The 22,836-nt window shown below is 34.8% G+C and overlaps 1 protein-coding gene across 1 annotated transcript in view; it reads left to right on the top strand.

The window, feature by feature from the left end:
* Positions 1–21,106, top strand: part of LOC148300969 (serine/threonine-protein kinase NIM1) — a 44,681-nt gene extending 23,575 nt beyond the window's left edge. The window contains exons 2-9 of the mRNA XM_088273997.1: positions 10,718–10,885; positions 11,810–11,892; positions 13,565–13,664; positions 14,673–14,784; positions 15,776–15,932; positions 16,069–16,177; positions 18,595–18,837; positions 19,145–21,106. Coding sequence (XP_088130123.1) covers positions 10,858–10,885; positions 11,810–11,892; positions 13,565–13,664; positions 14,673–14,784; positions 15,776–15,932; positions 16,069–16,177; positions 18,595–18,837; positions 19,145–19,947 — 1,635 coding nt within the window. The 5' untranslated portion in view covers positions 10,718–10,857 and the 3' untranslated portion in view covers positions 19,948–21,106. The remainder of the gene's footprint in view (positions 1–10,717; positions 10,886–11,809; positions 11,893–13,564; positions 13,665–14,672; positions 14,785–15,775; positions 15,933–16,068; positions 16,178–18,594; positions 18,838–19,144) is intronic.
* The last annotated feature ends 1,730 nt before the right edge of the window (positions 21,107–22,836 follow it).

The following is a 22,836-nucleotide window of genomic DNA, read 5'->3' as shown; positions in this document are numbered from 1 at the left end:
TGGATTTATCCACTTTTGAATATAATGAAGCGATATAACGTTGGTTTAATTTCGAGCACTCTTAAGAGAGAATTATGAAATGTTATTCAATAAAATGTAATTTTGGGTTGTCAATTTTGAAATTCGTGGATATATTCACGAGGGTGGATTCCACAAAGAACGAAAATGCCTCACGAAAGCTTTCCACGTGCGATTGGATAACGAATGGCATACGAGTACCTACCGGACACTAATCGTGTGGATCGTGTAATTTCCAAAACGATTACTCGATGTTACTAGACGTGTATTTATCTGAATGTCACTGAACTCTAATTTTCTGATACGAACCGCCTTGAGACTGTTACATTGACCATACGTTGTCATTTCTATTATGCAATGGTGTATGTAATATATAAATTAAGAAATGTTTAAACTTTGTGTAAATATCTTCTTATTTAGTTAAATTTGAACGAACCTTTTTTTTTAATACTTTGTTTTATAAAAAAAATCCAATTTTTATTTTAAAAAGATATAAAGGTGCATTAAAAAAAGACGGCTACAGACAACGATAGCCACTACGACACCACAAATTTTCCTAACAATATTTTTCGGCCGGCCCATTTAGCGTTCGGGTTGCGAGAATTAACGTGTTAGATAAACGTAGTTCGAAAAAAATGCAATTTAAAGTTCAACGAGATGTTTTATTTATACTAGTACGTACCTACTAGTGTTTTTACCCGGCTAAGCTTGTGTTTGGATTATTTTATGAAAATGGTATAATAATAAGTTTATTTTCAATTCCGGGTAATTTTAGCTGTGTAAAATTTTTCTGTCGAATCTTTGGCCCAAAAAGAATGGAAACCACTTGAGTTTTTGATTTTGTAGCTTTTAAGATTAAAAAAAAACTCGTTTGTTGATTATTTATTTATTTGTGAAAGTCTAACAATAACGATGTAGTATGGGTGATATGTATTTCTTGGCTATTTTTTTTATTAATATGTATTGAAATTTTTTTTTTAATTAAACCATATCCGCTCCCTAGGTGTAGCATATGGAGTCCACAAACTGTCTCCAGGATTTTCTGTCGGCTGCCAGCTCCCTGCATCCTCCCAAGTCAGATCCGCGTCCCGAAGTTCTGACGAGAACTGCCGACGAATTGTCAGCAGTGGTCGTCCTGGGAGGCGCGAACCTGATGCCTTGTAAGAGAGACAAGCTTGATTAAGGCTCTCAGGAGGCATGCGGAGTACATGGCCAAGCCAACTGAATCGCCTTTTCTTGACGACAGTTGTGACCAAGATTTGCTTCGTCCTACGCCTTATCTCTTCATTCCTTACAAAGTCAAACCACCGCACGCCTAAAATTCTCCGCAGACACCTATTCTCAAAGCTTAGTACACGGCTGCTCTGGGCCCTTGTAAGGTGCCATGTTTCACAGCCGTATAAGAGAACAGGAGCAATGCAGGCATTTTATAGGCGGCATTTGGTCTTCACCGAGTATAAATCCGATGTCCAGACAGCCTTCATGCTGTTAAATGTATTTATATTAGCATTTTAAAATGTTCATATCTTGGGATAGGTGTATAAATGTGAGCTAAAATATGTGCGTTTGCCTATAAACTCACGGTTGATCGATCCGAGAATTCACATGTTTGTTCTGTTTTAGGGTTTTTACTGAACAAATAAATAAATAAATATACATGTGTACAAACTCCAGACAAAACCTAAACTAAGGCCACGAAGAATGAACTGTCAAGTGCAAAGGGTGGACAAGAACCAAGCTTAATTTGTAATATCATGTGTAAATAGGTTTGCACCGTCCTGATCAGATGAATCCAAGTCGGCGACACTAATAATATTGAATCTGGCAAATGAATATCTAGTGTTTGTGTTGTCTAATGCATCGTATTATACCTCTTGGCGACAATCCAGACTGAGTCATGACCGAATCTAATCACACTGAAATAATCATATTACAAATTACAACATACGACTTGCAAACGATACAGTGCATCTCATCCGTTATTTCGCGTTATTCCCCATTAACTACCAACACACTACACCTCACATTTTTTTACATTCTCATTCCATTTATTTTCTAAACATAAAAACTGTACGTACCTATGTTGTATGTACCTATCAATTTAAATTTGATCTATGTCGCTGCCAAAAGGTTCGATCGACCCGTTTATGGTCAAACGAAACAAACGTAATCTCAAAAATGGCTACGTGCTAAATGAAGCTAAATAAGGCTCCGTATGATCGGGCAATGTAGATTTTATCAAAGTGTCTACTTAATTAATACTTTTATTTTCCATTTCTAATTTAAAGTACACACAAATTAACTTAAACAATTTCCTCCGAATGCGAGCAACATTCATTTTAGGAATTTTAATTAAAAGTTTGGCTAAATTATTCAGTAAAAATAACATGCTTTTCTTTGGGCACGGGCCGTTTAAATTCGGAAAAATAATAAAATATCATGCCGTTTTTGTCAACGTTGGTCGTTGGCGTGTTGCGTTATGATGAAAAAATGGAAATCACGAAATTCTGATTTAATTTCGCATTGAAGTAAAACTATTCGTATGGATTTATATGAGAACCGAACCATAAATTGTCAATAAATAAGGGGTGCGTGGAAAAACTTTGTTCGCGAATTAGTCTCCAATTGCAATAAATGTAATCAAATTAATCCAATCAAATATTTATTATGAAACTCTGATGTTAAAATATGATATTACAACATATTAAAATATATATCATTTTTTCATGTCGTAGGCTCTATATATTATATTATTATATAAACACTACCGTTAAAAAATATCACGTCGGTAAGCTTAATTTTACTTTTATTTCTCGATAAAAATGAGTATTTTTTTCTGCCAATCAATTTTTAAAAATTATACTCGTAATATTTGGCTATCATTAATATCTGTAGCATTAACTTTATGGTCAGAACACTCATATACATATAACTACTCCCCGAAATTTTTACCGGTTTTAAGATTCTATCTCTTCGTCAGATCTCCACTGCACTAGCATGCAAACAACACTATGGACCACAACTATAGCACTATTCATACTCTGCATTTTAGGATTCGGATAGACTAGCGACGCGTGTGAGTATTATTTTCTGTAGGTGTAAGTGTAAGAATAATGCTGCGTTGTATGATGTTGTTTATACGCGGATAAAGTAATTTTTAGCTTACTAAAATGATACTAATTTATATTGATATAGTGTTCGTTATTCGAGCCCAGGAGCTAATTTCAAGAGGGAAAAAATCTAATTTTTGACTTCTTACAAATTCTCCCATCTCTCGGATACCGGGTTTTGAGCTACATTTTTTGATAGATCAAAGCGACCATCGGTGATGGTCACTCTGATCAATTGTGTTTATGTTTTTAAGTTTTCCAACACCGTCTTGTCAACGAGAAGAGTTTGAGATTTTATAAAATGCGGTCACCGGTCACCCCTGACAGCGTCACTTTAATTGTTGTCAGTAACAGGAAACCCGAATTCAATTAAGATCTTCTCGTATCATTGATAATGCAATTACTCGTACATACTCGTCAAAACTGTCATTGACACTATTTATTCATTTTTGTAAAAAATAATACTTTCCCAATTAAATCAACATCTAATGCGTTATGAATCGTAATAAACATGTGTTTAAAAATATATATATATATTCAAATTCTTTTCTTCAGTATGTGATTGAAAATATAGATTAGTGTACCTATTCGATATCCTATTACATAAGAAAAAACTGTTGTGCTTTTGTCTCGTGAAACACAATGTTTTGATGTAATCCAATATACCTAGCTGTTGTGTCAACAAGTGAATAGTCGCAGCAACAGTCAACATGCTTATGTACTACACCTACAGCTAGCGATAGCGGTCTGAAAATGCCCAAAGATAAACAGAGCACTAATCTTGTGTGTATTCATTCAATATTTAAGTTTTGTAATTCCAGTTACTTTAGTGTGTGTAAACTAATTCTTTAATTTATTCATTCAAATGTTATCTTTTTTGTATACGTTTATAAAGTTGTTATCTTTTTAAATATGTTATCGAAAAATACTTGCATTTTTTCCTAAAAATGGATGAAAATAGCTGCTGTGAAACTGGTCGCAGATATTATGCGAGTATCCCGATGGTTAGACGGAATCATCCATTTGTATTCACAATGAAATTTAATAATGACACTGGCCTACAATGATTTTGTAACTAAAATTTCGATGACTGATTTGGACTAAGTTAATAGTTCTTATTCAAAGTCTATATGGTGACAAGCTTGTATCACTCAGATGTTAGTCATATTATTGTTTGTATGGACCCCATACGTTGAAACCGTAATAGTGGTTGGTATCTAGACATATTTTAGTCTAAGGTCTAAGGGATTCAGATAAAGTATTGATAATTATGGAGTAACAGTGGAAATTGATTAACTTACTAATATTGAATACGGATAGCATTATATGTTTATATATATTTATACATAAATAATAACAAAAACTTTAGTCAATATCAAAAATATCCATAACTAAAAAATCTGATGGGCTACATTTTTTTTGCCTTCGTTTTTGAATTCAGCTATGCAAAGTGCATAAAGATCAGGTATTTTCATGCCAATTACAAAATAAAAGATGTAAATTGTTGGCCAGTGTTATTGATAAAAATAGAGGACAGAGTAGTCGTCGGATTTTTATTAAATTTGGGAGTAATTTTTTGTTTTAACTCCATTTACCGCATGAGTATATTTTTAATTACATTATGTATTTTTGCTTTCTTTCCGGTAAATACATTTTACGTGGTATTTACTTATTTCTTAATATTTTATGAAATCATTTTAAATAAAAATAATGCACATTGTTGAATAAATTATAACAATATTTCATTATAAAACGTTTTTATTTTTAAATGTAGATAAAAAATAATCCCCGTTTCAATGAATGTTTTTCCATTTTTCAAGATTTGAAAACTGAGACTAATTTATTTCTCCATTTTTTCATTTAGAAAAAGTTGCATGTATTTTCACTTTTCTAAAAATTAAAACTGATAAAATGTCTACTTCTATTTTTAAATGAAAACTATTTACAACATTTTGAATGTATCCAAATCCTTGTTCACAAATCTGGGTTTCTCCACTTAAGAGTTTTTTAATATTTTGTCTTCTCAACATAGACGAAGAAACTTCAGAGTTATTTTATTTTAAATTAAATTGTTAGAGTATTGTAGTTTTTTTTTTCAAATATTAGCGGACGGCGGATGGGAAGGATGGGAAACATGATGATTATACAACATTACCTGTAGTAATTACAAGCACTTGGCACAGTGGTACGCCCGGCCTTGAGTAAACAGTGCAATATAGGCCGAGTTCGGTCGCCAACCCGCCGCGCCCGTCCCTCATTAATATCCCTTTTTTGTTGATATATGAGTAAGATACTAAAATAAATGAAAATGCTATTTCTAATGAATACGTTTTTTTTATGAATGTGACTACCATGCACACAGTAATTTAAAACTCCCTTTTTTACATTTAACGAAAAAATATGTCAATTTATGTTTTTTTTAACTTCATAGAAATGAATTAAAATATATAAAAAGTTGACCCCTTTCAAATCCAAATGGTAATATTCTCCGAGTGTTACCTTTCGGAAGTAAGATAGATTTTCGAGAAGAAAGATTATGAGTTTGTTTGAGATCAGTAGGTATGACGCATAACGAAGGCGATAAAAGTGTAGTCTGACCTTCCTGCGCTATTATGTTAGCTATGAAATACTAGTCAATGAATTTATTTTCATTCAACATTCTCAAGGTTTAATATCAATTACTTCGGCACATTGCTAAATGTACTTAATAAATGTTTCATTAATATTCTAGGTGAAATACTATACGTTTAATAAAGGATGCCAATTTTCATAATATTCCAAATCACAATTTCAAGTTGAAGTATCAAATTCCACAAAAAAAATCATCATATAGGTAGGTACATAATTATAAATTACATATTACAATTACATTAGGGTAAACTATTCTTAGTTACACAAAATTTGTGCATGTGTGGATAGAACGTACACGAGTATATGTTTGAACATGTGAATTTTTTGGACTTAAATAATACGCAAGATTGACTAGGATATACATGTCGCTCACTCCTTTCAACAACGTCATATATCAAAAAACTTGATTTTTTAGGAAATCGTTTTCAAAGTTTAAAGTATTAAAAATAAATATCAAGCCACTTATTGAACTTTTTACTGTGCAACAGACCTTTTTATGTAAAACCTGATTTTTTTTTCTTCATTTGAAAAATATTTCGTATATTTAAAAAAATAAACAAACAATACCTTTTCTTCAAAATGCAAAACAACACTTTCTGCCCTGTAGCGGGTAAATATTAAGTTAAAAATATGCCGCTTTTGCTGGGATATAGTACATTTTCTGGGCATTTCGAAAACACGCACAACTGAAAATTTTCGATTTTTGATATATGACGTTGTCGAAAGGAGTGAGCGATATGTATTGTATTGTGTACTTGTATATCCAATTATCTTTCAATCATATCTTCTCTACTTTGAGATGGGCAATATGCCGCCTAGTAGAAGAGATGTTGTATTAATAAAAATATAAAGGCACGTCGACTAAAATTAAGCATAGGATTAGGGAAAAATACTAATGTTTTCTGGAATCCATAAATACTATGTCACATATGCATATGAGTCGGGAAAACAGTGTGTTATTAACTCGAGAGTCCGGAAAAACTACATTAACTTCATTCACGTCTCGTGAGATTCGAGAGATCTGCTGTGGGTTGAACACAAGAGCGCAAGAGCGCGAGCGGTTGCTATTTCCTCGTGACCTGGAACACGTGCATGTTTATAAATATAATATGAAATGAATTTTGGAAGAACAGTCCAATGATAAAGATACGAATCTGTAAAGAGGCTGTCAAAATATTTGACCTAGACACTAAACATAATGTACATAAACTACTCGGTCGACCTCAGACAGACATACTCTCGAAATGTATTGTACGGAAATCGTAAACACTGTCCGATTCTAATGGACTCTAAACCGGATTTGCTAATACATATTTTATCGCAAATTATTGCCTCTATAATTATTCTCAACTTTTATATGCAGCTACGTTTTTGTAAATATTTTGCATCATAGTGTTTTTCAAAGGACCGTAGTTTTCGCGTAAAATTAAAAAGACATTCAACACGGCGAAATCGAACTAGGCTCATTTTTTTTTACGAAAATGGCGTTATATAAGTTATCCAAATTTATTATTATTATTATTAGGAGAACAAATCGACGGATTGTTTGTTCGTACCCATTTTCGTTTTAAAACAATTATCGCTTTATGTATCTTGTGTGTAACATTGGTAAAGAATAAAACACTATTTCCAGTCCATTGTGCCCATGTGTGGATATGTACATACTTGTATTTTTACATATTAATGATTAATTATTTTTATGATGGTATTTAAAAAAGGTTATCTTAGAATCATTCACTAGAAACCTTATCTAAAGTTTTGATTTTGTGAGATGAGCTGTAGCTGTGTTGCATTAAATGTATTATTTATTTTCTCGTAAGTGCGTGTCTATTTTATGTCAGTCTGTCCCGCTCTATACTCGAAGACTCGCGCTCGGTTCTTCTAGGTTTGACTGTCTGCTTCTTAATTCAATTTGCAAAAACATTATCATTTCTATAAATATTTTTTAGCTACGCTACCGATACAAAAACATCCAGATCTGACTAATTATACTCCGATATCATTTATTAGAGTTTCGGCCATTGACTGGCTGGCTTAGCGTCTCCTAGGATTGACTAGTCAAAGCTAGGAGAACCAAAACTACGGGCCGTGACAATAATACACATCAGAGGATATGCGCATCGACAAATAATAACATATTGGAATTTATATTTTCGTTTTTATTATTTTTAAATTTCAAGTATTCGAACATCGAACGCTTCAAAGTTGGAATTTTCAACGATGTGTTTCAAGTTGTTAAAGTCCTACTATTCCAATAACAATATGAACGTATTTTAAATATTTTGTTTTATTATGTACCTATTCCGGCATATTAAGTGTTGAAAATGGTTAAAGTTTTACCTGTGGGGGAGGATTTGCAGCCCTAATTTACTTTTAAGTGTCTCGTGCTACGCGAAAGGGTTCTTGCCCTCCTAATTACTTTCCGAAATGTACTGCTATTTGCGCGCAAATTTTACAGTCACAGGTGAGTTTTTCACGTTGGTATTTTATTGTGTGTTCTGCTATAGGTATAGATCGCTATGTATTCGTAACTTTATCTGGTCTTGTCGTCATCGCGTTGTACATCCACGAATGAGGTGTTCGATTGGTTGCCGAATGTCTCAACCGTGTTGTTAGGTTTGTCATAGGAAGCGTAAAATTTATACCATTCGTTATGTTCTTGTAGAGGTATATTACGAATTGACATACAGACCTCGCTTTGCGTCGTTATTGAAGACTCATTCTTGCTGTGCGTCGTTGTTTTTTTTTTTTTAATTATTATTCAGAGAATAATTTTTAAATTTTCTAAAAGGTAATTTCCCGTTTTGTAAATTTAAATTTCGGGGAATCTTTTGGAACGTATCTACGACGCAAAGTGAGGTCTTAGCTTGATTAAATTGTCATACTCTTATTAGTAAAAAAAACTTAATTATTATACTTTTTTATCAAATAAACAAAAAGGATTACGAAAAACCAATTGCAAATTTTAACACCAGATTTCCACTATGCATTTTCCATTCAAATCGTAGCTTAGAGTTTGTCTCGCAATCTCGAGAAGAATGAGGTGTGAAGGAAATAATGAAGTCATTGGAAATCTTGATTTGTATGGTAAGATGTTCGCATTCAAGAAAAGGAGACAGATTAATAATTTCGTTCTATTATTTTGACTGAATATCGATTCTGAAAGCATTTTTCTCGTACAGTTTTAACGCCATGTCCGTGAAAATGTATACTTGCTTTACTGTATATTACTCTGTTTTAAATTTCCACCTTATTTTATTTCCCCCCTTCGTAAATTAGCTATTCGGTTCCGTAAATTACAATTCCACGGACAGCGGAAGTGTTACGTGTCCCGAGTTACGAATAATCGTAATTTCTAATCATTTCTGCGAAACTTTTAGTTTTTAGTACACAATTGTGGAACATTAAGAGAAGGTTGTAGGAACAATACGCATCCACGCGTATTCAGAATAATTAACTGCAAAATTAAGCGCTCTTTCGTGTACATGATATTAAATATTACGAATAATTACTTCATTACAGTAGAGGTGTAAGTAGGCTTACATAATACAATTGTCTTCAAATAGTATGTTGAATTTCTAGCTATAATCCGACACACACACACACACACATATTTGCGGTTTTCTTCTAAACCTTTTATGGATAGAATTTTGTAATTGGGATTTAACTATGATTTTTTTTATTACTACTACGACTAAATTTATTTAGTTTCGTGTGAAATTTCAATCAAAATTATTATGCGAAATTTCAGATCGATTCAACGGCGGGAATCGAAAATCGCGATATTTTTCCACGAAAGGTCGCTACCCCATAGCCAAACTAAATACAAGCGATACATATTTAAAAATCTATTTAAAATGAATAGCCAAATCACGTAGTTTTGTGATATTTTATTTTCTCTTTTGATTTGACCAATGCTAAGTTTAGGTGTCGGGTTTTCGTAAATTGAACTATTGCGTTCGGTCAAATTCCCCCCACACTCCCCAAACTCCCCTAACTTATGTTTCCGATCCATTTTCCCAATCCTATTATTTACTATTAACTTGTAATCTGATAGACAATCGGTTTACAGGGTATTTGCTCGAGTTATTGACCTGTTAACTGCCGGTCAACTAAATATTACAATCGCCAAGAGAAGATTATCAACTCATCTTGTACCATCTCTCGATACCAGCGGTTGATTCGGATTTGTTGAGGAAGTGAAAAGTCTCCGGTTCTTTGGCAATATCTGTCATATTATATAACAGGTCTCACAAGGACACTCGCGCTCTTTCTAGGTTTATCTTCACCAATGCTTGAGCAGACAAAAGGGAGATTGTTCTGTGTTATTCGGAATACCGATGGAGATTTGGTGCTTGGGGTTGAATTTTTTGCAGTTTTGTTTTCTTTCGACTATTTTTACCCAAACACTTAAGCGTATATACATAATTAAAGGCTCTACAGCTTCTGTGTTTGGTTGCTACAGAACCTCTGGTGACGCTCCCCGTATTATCGCCATGCTTGGAACAATAAGGGTGGCGATCTGCGGTTACGTCGAAACCCTTCAAACGATCTACGTATTTTAGTTGAGCCCTATTCATTTGTGCGAGTGTAATACATTATGGGTATTTTCTTCTTCTGGATAAGTGCGAAGAATTGTTTTTTTTCTTTTGTAAAATGAAATTTGGGTTATAAATCCCATTATGTTGTTATCAACAGGGAATGTCAGAATTTATTTTACATTCATAGTTTATCAGCTTCAGAAAGCAGCTACCAAGAAAAAGTCACCAGCGAACGCTCTGAAGTCAAGTCCTCGACCCAATTTTTCCGGAGAATGTCATCTAAGATGTGATTCCAAAAAGTCGGTCCGTAGAGTACTCAGTAGAGTACAGTAACAAATTCGCGCTCATCTGCCGAGGTAGTCAGTATAAATCTTGTTAATTTACCGGCCCTCATATGGTATTCTCCTTTATTTTCAGAGTTCCTGGCAGTTTTGTGAGGTGTAATGCAGTTCCCGGCTGCCCGCAGAATCCGCTCTCAGTAGAGCCGGTGCGCGGATCTCAACCTGTAGTCACTTGCGATGCAAGAGGGTGTTAGGTGAAAAGCGAGCTTCATCATCATGCTTGTCCAAAGCCGAGGGACTGTCGGTGAGATTAATGTTATTAGGTTTCGTATCTTGTCGATACTCTATGACAAAGTGGTCTGTATGGACCCCCGAGGGTGGACCCCCGCATGTAGAGGGTGCGCGAGATGTAAATGGGCGTCCACGTGAGCGGATTCTATCTAGGCAGACCAATATTTAGCCGTCCTGTAAATATCTTATTAGACCTAAGACAGGTTATCTGTACAAAAGACATCGAAAATAATTAATCATAAGATAAGAACCTATCTGCTTTGCATTTTGCTACGTTCATATGCAAGTTTTCAAGTTTTCATACCAGCAGCAACGCGTAGCGGGGTAAATAACAGCTATCCTAGACTTGTTTGATTCATCAAGTTAAGCAGTATAGTATCACAGTATCAATACGTGGAGGAAAATTGAATATTAGGGAGCCAGGGGTCTACAAAAAACGACAAGTGGTCTACTGGGCGGGTCTTGGCAAACTATGCCTCATCAGGACAAAAATATAGCTTGAAATAATCAGATGTTTTCTTTTGAACCGACGAACCTAGCTGCTGTTCAATGGCTAAATCGGGCATTCGTCTCCGACTTATCAGTGTTCTGGGCGACCTGTTCAGCCCAGTTGATGGCCAGCTGCTTGCCGTCATCAGATTCTTTCTCGACACGTGACATCGCGTATGATGTCCTCGTCCCTTATCTCAAATCGTTTGGATTAGCGAGCGGTAGCGGTAGTGTATATGTTTAAAGCTCATTCACCCGCGCGATGTCATCTCGATAACTAAAAGTTTAATACTCATTTATCTGTGAAATCACCGGCCAGGCGTTAACCAAAATCACTCAACGTTACGGTATGTACGGCAGCGGCGGAACTAGGCATGGCGTGGTGGACTTATGTTGTAACAGATGATCTCGGGTTTACTTCAAATTGTATTTTTCTTTAATTTTTCAGCTCCAATCAGTATGCCAGTGCATAAAAGTCAATATGAGCAACTTCTGTATAATCTGCAGCATGACACGAGATGGCTCCACGAGGTAATTTTGTGATCCAGACGCTATAAGTTGTATAAATAATTAATGTTTACTTAGGTGTTACTTACACGAAGGCAAGGTGATCACTCCAGCGCTTCAGGAACCAGCCCAGAAATATTCGGGTGTAAAACCAATAATATTTTTTGTCACCCCCCCTGGGAAACAACCCGGGACCTCCAGCACGGTAGCTAAACACGCTAACCACTTCACCACGGAGGTGGATATAAAAGACTGCGATGTTAAATACAAGATGTCTATAAAGTAACTTAATATGATAGTGCTATAGTTACTATGGTAGTCTGTGGTATTCTTGCATGACCTGTGCATGGCCGCTGCACTGTACCAACACAGAGTTATCTTATTGCATTATGGTTATGTTACATACAAGATGTCAATAAAGTAACTTAATATGATAGTGCTATAGTTACTATGGTAGTGTGTGGTATTCTTGCATGACGCGTGCATGGCCGCTGCACTGTACCCACACAGCGTTATCTTATTGCATTATGGTTATGTTAAATACAAGATGTCTATAAAGTAACTTAATATGATAGTGCTATAGTTACTATGGTAGTCTGTGGTATTCTTGCATGACCTGTGCATGGCCGCTGCACTGTACCAACACAGAGTTATCTTATTGCATTATGGTTATGTTACATACAAGATGTCAATAAAGTAACTTAATATGATAGTTCTATAGTTACTATGGTAGTCTGTGGTATTCTTGCATGACCTGTGCATGGCCGCTGCACTGTACCAACACAGAGTTATCTTATTGCATTATGGTTATGTTACATACAAGATGTCAATAAAGTAACTTAATATGATAGTTCTATAGTTACTATGGTAGTCTGTGGTATTCTTGCATGACCTGTGCATGGCCGCTGCACTGTACCAACACAGAGTTATCTTATTGCATTATGGTTATGTTACATACAAGATGTCAATAAAGTAACTTAATATGATAGTTCTATAGTTACTATGGTAGTCTGTGGTATTCTTGCATGACCTGTGCATGGCCGCTGCACTGTACCAACACAGAGTTATCTTATTGCATTATGGTTATGTTACATACAAGATGTCTATAAAGTAACTTAATATGATAGTGCTATAGTTACTATGGTAGTCTGTGGTATTCTTGCATGACCTGTGCATGGCCGCTGCACTGTACCAACACAGAGTTATCTTATTGCATTATGGTTATGTTACATACAAGATGTCAATAAAGTAACTTAATATGATAGTTCTATAGTTACTATGGTAGTCTGTGGTATTCTTGCATGAACCGTGCATGGCCGCTGCACTGTACCAACACAGCATTATCTTATTTAACCATAAGGTTATGGCATCCACGAGCACATCTCATCAAACATTTCCTCTCCTTTATCCGAGAATCTGAAAGGCAGGATTGATTACTCTGCCTTAATATAATCAGCAATCGAATTGACGGTTCCATGCGGTGCCCTATGCACTACTTGGGTGCAGATAGGAGCCTGAATATGAAGACTTGATAAGAAAACTTCCATTTTTGATTGCAAATGAATCTACATAAACTCCATGCGGATTCTTTCCATTCATAAAAACAGAAATTTATAAAAATAGTGATTCAAATACAAATATACGTGGCATGAGAGACTACTCAATGATTTCTTATAATATTGAATTTATTTTACAGTTGTCTCTAGGAAAGAGAGTGGGTCATTACAGAATTTCTGGTGACATTGGCAGTGGCAATTTCTCCCATGTCAAATTGGCTGTTCACCAGCTCACAAGGGGTGAGATTTATCTCATTTTTTAAAATTATTTAAATATATTTTTCCTTCCCCTGTAGCTAGGTGTAGTTCAAAGAGATTGTAGAGGTGAACCTCATTCAGTGCAATTCATTAGTTTTGTCTAAAATCTGAGATTTTTAAAGATATATATATACAAGATATATATATATATATATATATATATATATATATATATATATATATATATATATATATATATATATATATATATATATATATATATATATATATATATATATATATATTTCAAATAATTTTTACGGATGATACAATATTTGAATATATGAAAGTGATACAGTGTATATATATTTTCATTATGTAATGTCTATTAATTTCTATAACAGAAATCAATTACTTAGTACAATTTAAAATTTGAAAACAGGCAGCCAACCGAAACAAAAATTCCACAGTATAATTAGTACACCGCATAATACATATTATATAACTTCCTTTAAAAAAGTAATGAACAGAGATTTATTACAAAACATTTTCCTTGTAATTTGTAAAATAATTTAAAAATAAACATGGAATATACGTAATTAATCTAAAGGAAATGTGGAATATACGTAATTATATCAGCAATTCTAAACCCCAGGTACGCTGAAAAGTGAAAATAACTAAGGATAGACTATTTGTTTATTTCCTTTGGTAATTAATTTATTTCGTTTACTGTTAATATGAATCAAAATACGATTTATGATTCTATGTAATTTATTTATTTTTGTGGGTATTATCGAAGTGTTTCGCCTTGTGAGGGTATTATCGAAGTATATTGCAAAAAACTAGAAAAAAAACTCGCATGTGCAACTCAGTACAATGTGCTGGACAAAAAATGTTTTATTTTGTGGCTAATGGAAGTATAGGGAGGAATGTTCTCTGTAGGAAAAATACTTGTAGATTGTTTTTAGAGTAAAAGCCTTGTAGACATTAATAAATATCACTTTTGTTTCGATTGATGATAATGTATTATTTTGTATTGTTAACTTTCAGATAAGGTGGCAATTAAGATAATAGATAAAAGCAAATTAGACAGTAAGACTCGGAAGATGTTGGCTCGGGAAATAGCCACCATGGAAGCCGTACATCATCCTAATATCATCAGGTAAATATTTTATCCAAAATATATTACTAGTATAGTTAAATATGTTACAATTTCATGCATAAATAACACTTCATTTCTGAGTGTGCTTACGAGTACTTATGTCAGCAGCGCCATCTTATAGGGCACGAGACCTTAGTAGGAAGGTTCTATAAATTAATCTAAAATTTAACTAAGTATCTTTTTTTATTTGCATTAAAAAATAAACATACATATTTCTTATCATCGTATTTGAACTGCACATGTGGCTTTCGTAAAGACAAATACATTTTTACTACATATACAGTGCTCTGGCATTTAGGACAAAAAAAGCTACTTTAAAAAGGGCTAAACAACAAAACAAAGCAGGTATTCACTGCGAATTTTCACTGTGTAAAGTAAATGTATAGTTCATTTAATTTTTTATCCAGATTTTTCTTTGAAATTCTTACTAGCGCTTTCCATTATATTCTGAAGCTTTAGATTCATCCAGCCCTGAATTTACCTATTTATTATACAAAGCAACCTTCTACATTTTCTTTAAAAATATGTTCAATTCTTGGAGTGTACAGGTATAACTTACTATACATACTTAACACGTTGACTGCCAACTACGAGATAACTCTAGGATTGCGTTCTTTGCTAGGACGCCGACTGCGAGTTGTCTCGTACTGTGTTCACTTGCCATATTCGTGCAGCTACGATACAATTCCTAGTATATCAGTGCTAATATGGATAGATGGCGCATGGGAAGAACAAAAAATCAATGCTGGCTTACATGAACTGAAAATTTATTAAAAAATGAACAGAAAATATAATTATGTACTATAATTACGAGTTTTTAATAACATGATGTGATTAAATGAAATTGGCTTTATTAAGCCGGAATTGTGAAAATTGGCGTGGCAGTCAACGTGTTAATTAAGTCGTATTGAATTCTACATTTCTGTTTAGTAAGAATAATTTGTAATTATGCAGCAATTTACCAATCAATATGTTTGTTTGTCCATTCCAGATTATTCGAAGTAGTGGAAACTTATAGTAAAATACATTTAGTAACAGAATATGCTCCCGATGGAGAACTTTTTAATAAAATATCAATGGAAGGAAGACTGACTGAAAATGTTTCCAAAAAACTCTTTTTACAAGTTGTACACGCTGTTAAACATATGGTTAGTGAATCAATCAATTTATGATCTGAAATGACTAGAAAACTACCATAACCAATCGCTGTACAGTTTATTTGATTAAAACATAAAGTGTTCTGTACCATTGACTTAATTACAAATTACAATACTTTGTTTTCAGCATACTAAAGGATTCATACACAGAGATATAAAAGCGGAGAATGTGTTTTATTCATCTCCTACCGTCGTTAAACTTGGTGATTTCGGATTCAGTACACAACTTTTAAACGGTATGTGTATATTGTATAAGTGCACACTAATATTGTACTCCTAGTTGCATTATATGACATTTGAATACTAGCCTAAAACCAGTGGGATTCCTCTCTGTAAAGAGAATTATACACCCCGAGGGACTCTTACACGAGCTAGTAGAGATGCGCTTAACAGCGACATTTAAGTCACCGGCATACCGGCGACGGTGACTTGTAAGTCAAAGCTTCGTTTAACAGCGACTTTGGTCACTGCTTCACTTTGTTCATCCCCGCGCGTGTCATTTGGTATCACATTATTTGTAGATCTATCCACTTCTGAGAATTAAACTAGGTACCCTTATTTTTTTATTAGAGATATATAAAAAATAAATGCACAAAGTTTATTTTTATTTTATTTAAAAAAAATAATGCAAGAGAATATTTTTTTTTGTATTTACTATTTTGTGCTCCTATAAATAGGGAAAACAATCCTAAAATTTCATTAAAAAAAAAACAGTATTATCTTCATTGCAATAAAATAAATAACTGGACGCGATGCGTGTCTGTTTTTGTTCGGACTGGGAACGAGAACAGACATGCATGGCGTCGCGATATTAAGCATTGGACATCCTCCTGGCGAGTCTCTGATCATGGTTGGACTTTTGCGTTTGTTTTAAATATTTATTTACAAACAAAATTATAATTGAAATTTAGGTATGATTAAAAATGAACATAATAATAAAATCTACTAGGCAAATTTAATGTCCTACGCGAGCCCCCGAAAAAGCCTCGGCGAGCTACCGTGTGGCGATCACTGATCTAAGTCATCGGTTTAAAAATGTCGGTTATCTCTATTAGCAACCCTGGTTGCCTTTTACATATTACTATTCTCTTCTTCTACTACTTTAGTTAGGACTGTGTCCTGTTATTCTTCGGTCCGCTCCTGGGAGGTGGGAACTACGATTTTCCTTTTTAGAAAATAAAAAAATGGTTGACACTGTTTTTTTTATATTTGATATGTACGAGGGGCCACACGCAGCGCTACTCAAAATCTGGCAACACAGTCGCATGTAGGTCCTTTCCTGCCCCCCCGCACAAAGGGCACCTCGCTAGCAGCTCAGTGTCGGCGCAACAGCCATTTACGATGGACGTCCCGATTGTTGCTCCCGTCAAGTCACTAACTTTTTGCTTGCAAAGATGGTTGCTCCGATTGAAATTCATCGCCAATTGAAAGAATTGTGCAGTCTAAAGTGTATTGACGTAAAAAAGTGGTGCAGAGAACTTTCTGCTGGCCGCCTAAACATCAATAACAAGGCAGGCCGTGTCATACGAAAGAAAGTGTATGGAGAGTGGCGAAGCGTATGCTCAAGGACCGCTGGCAAACCCTTGACAAACTAGCCGAAAAATTGAAAGGTGCGTGTTCCAGAGACTTTATTCACTATATTTTGATCAATAACCTGTAGTACCGAAAGGTGTCGGCCAGGTGTGGCCACGAATTGTCATGACGGAACACAATTACCTTTCTGTTAGCCAATTCAGGTTGTTCTTTCTGGATTGCTTAGTTCAAACGGCCGAATTGATGGTTTTGCCATGTTCCAGCAACTCATAATGGACAATTCCCTTCCACTCCCACCAAACACTCGACATAACCTTGTTTGCCTACAATTCAGGCTTTGAAGTCGTTTGTGGATGTTTACCAGCCTTTGACACCCTTCATTTTACCCACTTTTTACCGCATTTGCTTCAAAAAGGGTTGGATTTCGTTGCGTTTCTCTGATGGTGATTCGGTCAGTCAAATTTCTTTGCGTTAATTCATGCGTCACCCAAACATTGAGCTTCTTTTTGTAGCCTACTGTTTTCAAATGATTCCAAATTGCCATGTGGTTGATGTTTGGTGCCTCCGCTAATTCCTCTACAGCTTGCGTGCCGATCTTGCTCCACCAGTTGCAAAATTTAGACTTTTTCAGTGACTAGCCGGCCAGAACGAGGTGCCTCTTTGACATCGAAATTTCTGGAACGGAATCGAGCAAACAACTCCTGGATCACTCGCAGCTTTCTCACCGTACACTTCACAAAATTTTGCAGCGTTTTTACATTTTTTGTAGTAAAAAAGCATCACATAGCGTATTTCTTCAGATACTTTACTCATTTTCAAATCAATATAACTTTTTACACAAGCAACAAATTAGAAAACTATTTTCAGGAAAAATGTTAACTGTAATTTCACCTTATGAGCACATGTTCGTTTGAGTATTCTTGACAGGTATCAACACCATCTAGTGGCAAAACAGCCAAGATCGTTTGGCCTATTATATTCGCAATAAATCTCATTAATTATGAAGAAAAAATAGGAGACCTTACATTTCATATGCCTCTCGTATTTTGTTGATGAGAGCATTACTTTACATATATATGGAACAGGAAGAATTAATAGAGTCGAATGATTTGGATTAAAGGGATGTGGCAGCCCCTAAACACATTCTGCGGGTCGCCGCCGTACGCAGCGCCGGAACTGTTCCGCGATGAGAGCTATTTTGGCCAGCTGGTGGACGTGTGGGCTCTCGGCATCCTGTTGTACTTCATGGTCACCGGCACCATGCCTTTCCGCGCTCACAGCGTCGCCGCTCTCAAGAACTTCATCCTCGAGGGCAAGTACCAGATCCCTGGATATGTCAGCGATCCATGTTGCTACATAATAGGTAATGTCATACTTACGAGTATTTCTCAGAATCCCTGTCATTTTGCCCACTTGTTCCACCATTTATTGGCAATTTTTCATATATTATCTAAATATCGGGCAGAGTTTAAAACTATTGACCGATCAAAAAGAACATTTGATAAAGTGTATCATTCATTTTTAGAGAGTTACTCATCCTTTATAGAGTTTTGGTGCAGGTTACTTGGGGATATTTCGAAACATTATTGGATATAAAGGGATATTACAAAGTGTATTTAATTATAATTGGATTAAAAATATCATGTATATAATTTTATAAAAAATTTCAGAACACACATTAGTCCAGGCACCGAAGCAGCGTCTGACAATAGACGAGATAATAGATTCAGAGTGGTTTAAGGCGGTTCCTCCCGCTGCGCCCGACTGCAGCCGGCGAAGGAAGAACTCCCTCATGGTGCTGGCCACCAAGTTCCGGCGGGGATCCACCCCGCTCTCTCCCAACAACAAGATCACCGATGAACAACTAGCTGCCAAGAACAACTTCAGAAAGTGTTCCACCACGCTACCGGACGCGGCACTCAAAAACTTCAGTAGCAGACAAAAGGTCAACGGAGCCAACAACAATACCACTAATTCTATTATAACAATATCCGAAGGAAAAGAGTCAAACGGTGAAGTAAAAGCTCCTCCGAAGGTCAAACAGAAATTAGCCAACACGTCGAAAGGTCAGTCGTTCGATGTACAAATGTTACCTTCGTCTAAGCCAGCCGAAAATCTCAAGTGCGCAGATGGTACACCTGTAGAACAAGGTAGATTCATCATGTTACCAACTTGCACTCACGATCTGACATTCCTAAACCCACTGGAAGTGAAAACTCGAGAAAAGCTCAACAACTACGGCATCCCGTCCAAAATGCTCTGCGATAGTATCGGACAGAACTCCAAAAGCGCCATTATAGGAATATACAGAGTCGTGATGCACCGCGTACTCACAGAAGAATACATTTGGGACAGTTTGAGCGACCCCGATAATTTGGTCGGCAAGAAACGAATAGAGAATGGGAAGAAGGCGACAGAAGGCGATAAAAGAACCCTGAGGCAGAAAATATCCAGAACTTGCGTCATACTTTGAAGAATCGCTGAAAAATGAACGGTTTTTAAATTGCGGTATTTTTACGCCGATTTCTTCCGTTGGGAGAGTTTAAGGGTAGGAGTTTAAATATGCATACCTTTTCATATTTCTCAATCCTTTCATCCCTTCTATGATGGAAAAGATATATTCAGTTATACTGCATAGGATATTTTAAAATAAAATATCGGCAGAATTAATGCAATATATGTATGTACCTTGAAATGAAATTCTTATCTCGAACCCAAGATTTATTTTAAATAAATTTAATTGTTATATATGTATTCGTATAATACATTAAGTCCTTTATATGTATATGCGTTCTTGCAATGCTAAATTCCATGTCCAAATTGGGGAACAGTGTGTAAGGGCAGCTGGTTTCTCTGCCTTTTGATAGCCAATGGACCACCATTGGGATTCACCTTCACCTTCACCTTCAGTAATGTTTACACACACACACACTCTCTTCTTGTGAAGAGTGTGTGTGAATCTACCATTTGATAAATTATTCTGTAATTCCAGTACTACACTGCTACACCGACTCTGTATGTGTTACATGGAACAGTGTTACTGTATTAGTCTATTTGTTCTCGGAAAGGATTTACTGTTTTTGATTTATAACAGAGACGTTTAATACACCTAGAGTTTTTAATTACCGAAATATTTGTATTGACTGAAACTTAAGCATTCCTAAAAAATATTCTATTAACACATTGTTTGACGGAAATTCTTAAAACTGTCTTTTACACACTGTTGGTAAAGAGCGAGAGACGCTTATAAGCGACAACAATGTGTTAATATTTGTAAAAATTATGATCTCTTTTAAAAGACAGCTATTATTATTTTTTGGCGTAAACAGTAAAATATATGAGCGTCAAATAATGTTATCTACCTAAGTAAAAAATAAGCACATTAAAAATAAATGGGCAAAATATTTTTATTTAATATTTTTATATCATCGTTTACTAATCCATTATAACATATTTTTTAAACATTTATTTCATCCTAATGGGTAAAAACTAAAAGAGCTAGCAGCAAAATATTGTATTACTAATTTGTTTCTCCTGAATATTTTTAAAGTTCACCTCATTTTAACTCATTAAAGATCTTTCACTTCTCTAAGTAACTGTTTTAGAATAAGGCTACCCTGTTATGAATGTTTTTATGGCATTCATTTTATCAACTTAAAGTTCTAAAAAAAAACATGAAAAACTATTGCCTCTCAATTAGAATTTTCAATGTGATGCAACCGTCCAGCACGTCAGTCAGCGTTTTAAAACGATGATTGGCTTGTGCTTTTGTCCATCTTTCTTCGGATCGGTGCGTGAACACGTTGCGCGTAAATTCGATCACGCTAAACTGTCGTAGTCGCTTTTATTTTTCAAAACCGGACTGCCGGTTGGTAGTGCACAAGCGGCTTATGAGTTCTCTTGATAGTGTTTTCCCTGAAGGTATTTTACTAATGTATTCTCATATTTTTCACTAACAATATTCCAGACTGTTTCAACTGAGATGACATGACTATCCTTTCGTTATTCAGAAGCCCTTCGCGGGTTCTATTTCCTGATACATTCCTCCACTTAGCTTACACACAAGCCCAGTGTGAGGGTCAAATTCATCCACTCTTTTCACCACTTTAATAAGTACAAAATAGTTATTAGTTACAAAATTTCATTTCAAAAATGAAAAAAGAAATCTCCTTACAATCTATCACCTTGCGTTTCTGATGATGCTTCTTTGATTATAAATTTTGAAATCAATATCCAATCTAAATTGACCATAAATATCACTTGTTCACTTGGCACAGCCCAACTTTAAAAGTAACAATCACATTTATGCAATACATAAATACATTTTTGTTTAAATCTGCTCTGTAATTTATACTCGGGTAGATAAATTAGCGAATACTCCTCGTATTATTATGTAGTACATTAACCTTTATTTCATAGTTCAGTGGACCCCAACCTTTTTATCTCCGCAAACCGGTCATCATTTGATAATTTTACCGCGGCTTGCAGAGGTGAAGCGGGCGTTGATTGTTTACATTTTAGATTTTTATTTAATAAGTCGTGTTTTTTACTCGGAAGGTATTGGTCGGGGATTATTTGGCCTGAAGGGGTTAACTGAATTTTTTGTCCATAATTTATTTATTTGTTTTGTGTTTGATTTTTATACACATAATTTTTGGCCTCGGGTAGTCCGGCCACACACCGGAGGTTGGGGACCACTGTTATAGTTGACAAAAATGGCAACGAGAATATTTCCTCTGCCCGCTGATGATCTGAGATTACAAAACTGTCACGGAGCACAATGTACCATATAAAAGTAATTCTTATTTTCCATAGAGATTGGTGATATTCAACTATTCAGAAATTAATATGTTGTATTTTAAGCGATTACGTAGATGTGTTCTTAGAGTTATAAGTGAAATATTGTAGAAATATAAGGAAGAAAAAATTCTGTGATTGTTGTAATAATATATCATGAACAGTTTTGTATTTCATGACTTGTTTGTACCTCTATTATAATTTACGCTGACTTCAATAAAACATCAGTTTTAGGGTTGGTGTTCTATTCTATATGGTAGATGTAAAAACAATAATTGCACATTTGGATCATTATACTAAAGTATGTATTATTTTTTTACAGTTTTTATCGAAAATACGACTTGTTATAACTTTTATATATATATATATATATATATATATATATATATATATATATATATATATATATATATATATATATATATTATAAGAATGGTTAGCCTGTGAAACACGGTGACAAATATATCAAATGGTTTTCAAATGGAATAACATTGTTATATTTCCTAAACCCATCTGCTTTGTTAAATCACATAGGGAGTGCGTGTCCATTCACATATGCAATGAG

This window comes from Brachycentrus maculatus, unplaced genomic scaffold, assembly GCF_059751285.1.
Source record: "Brachycentrus maculatus isolate JH-2025_06_01 unplaced genomic scaffold, ASM5975128v1 h1tg000624l, whole genome shotgun sequence".
In the NCBI taxonomy this organism is placed as follows: domain Eukaryota; kingdom Metazoa; phylum Arthropoda; class Insecta; order Trichoptera; family Brachycentridae; genus Brachycentrus; species Brachycentrus maculatus.
Note: the sequence above shows the minus strand (reverse complement) of the source record. Positions and strands in the feature narration are given on the sequence as shown.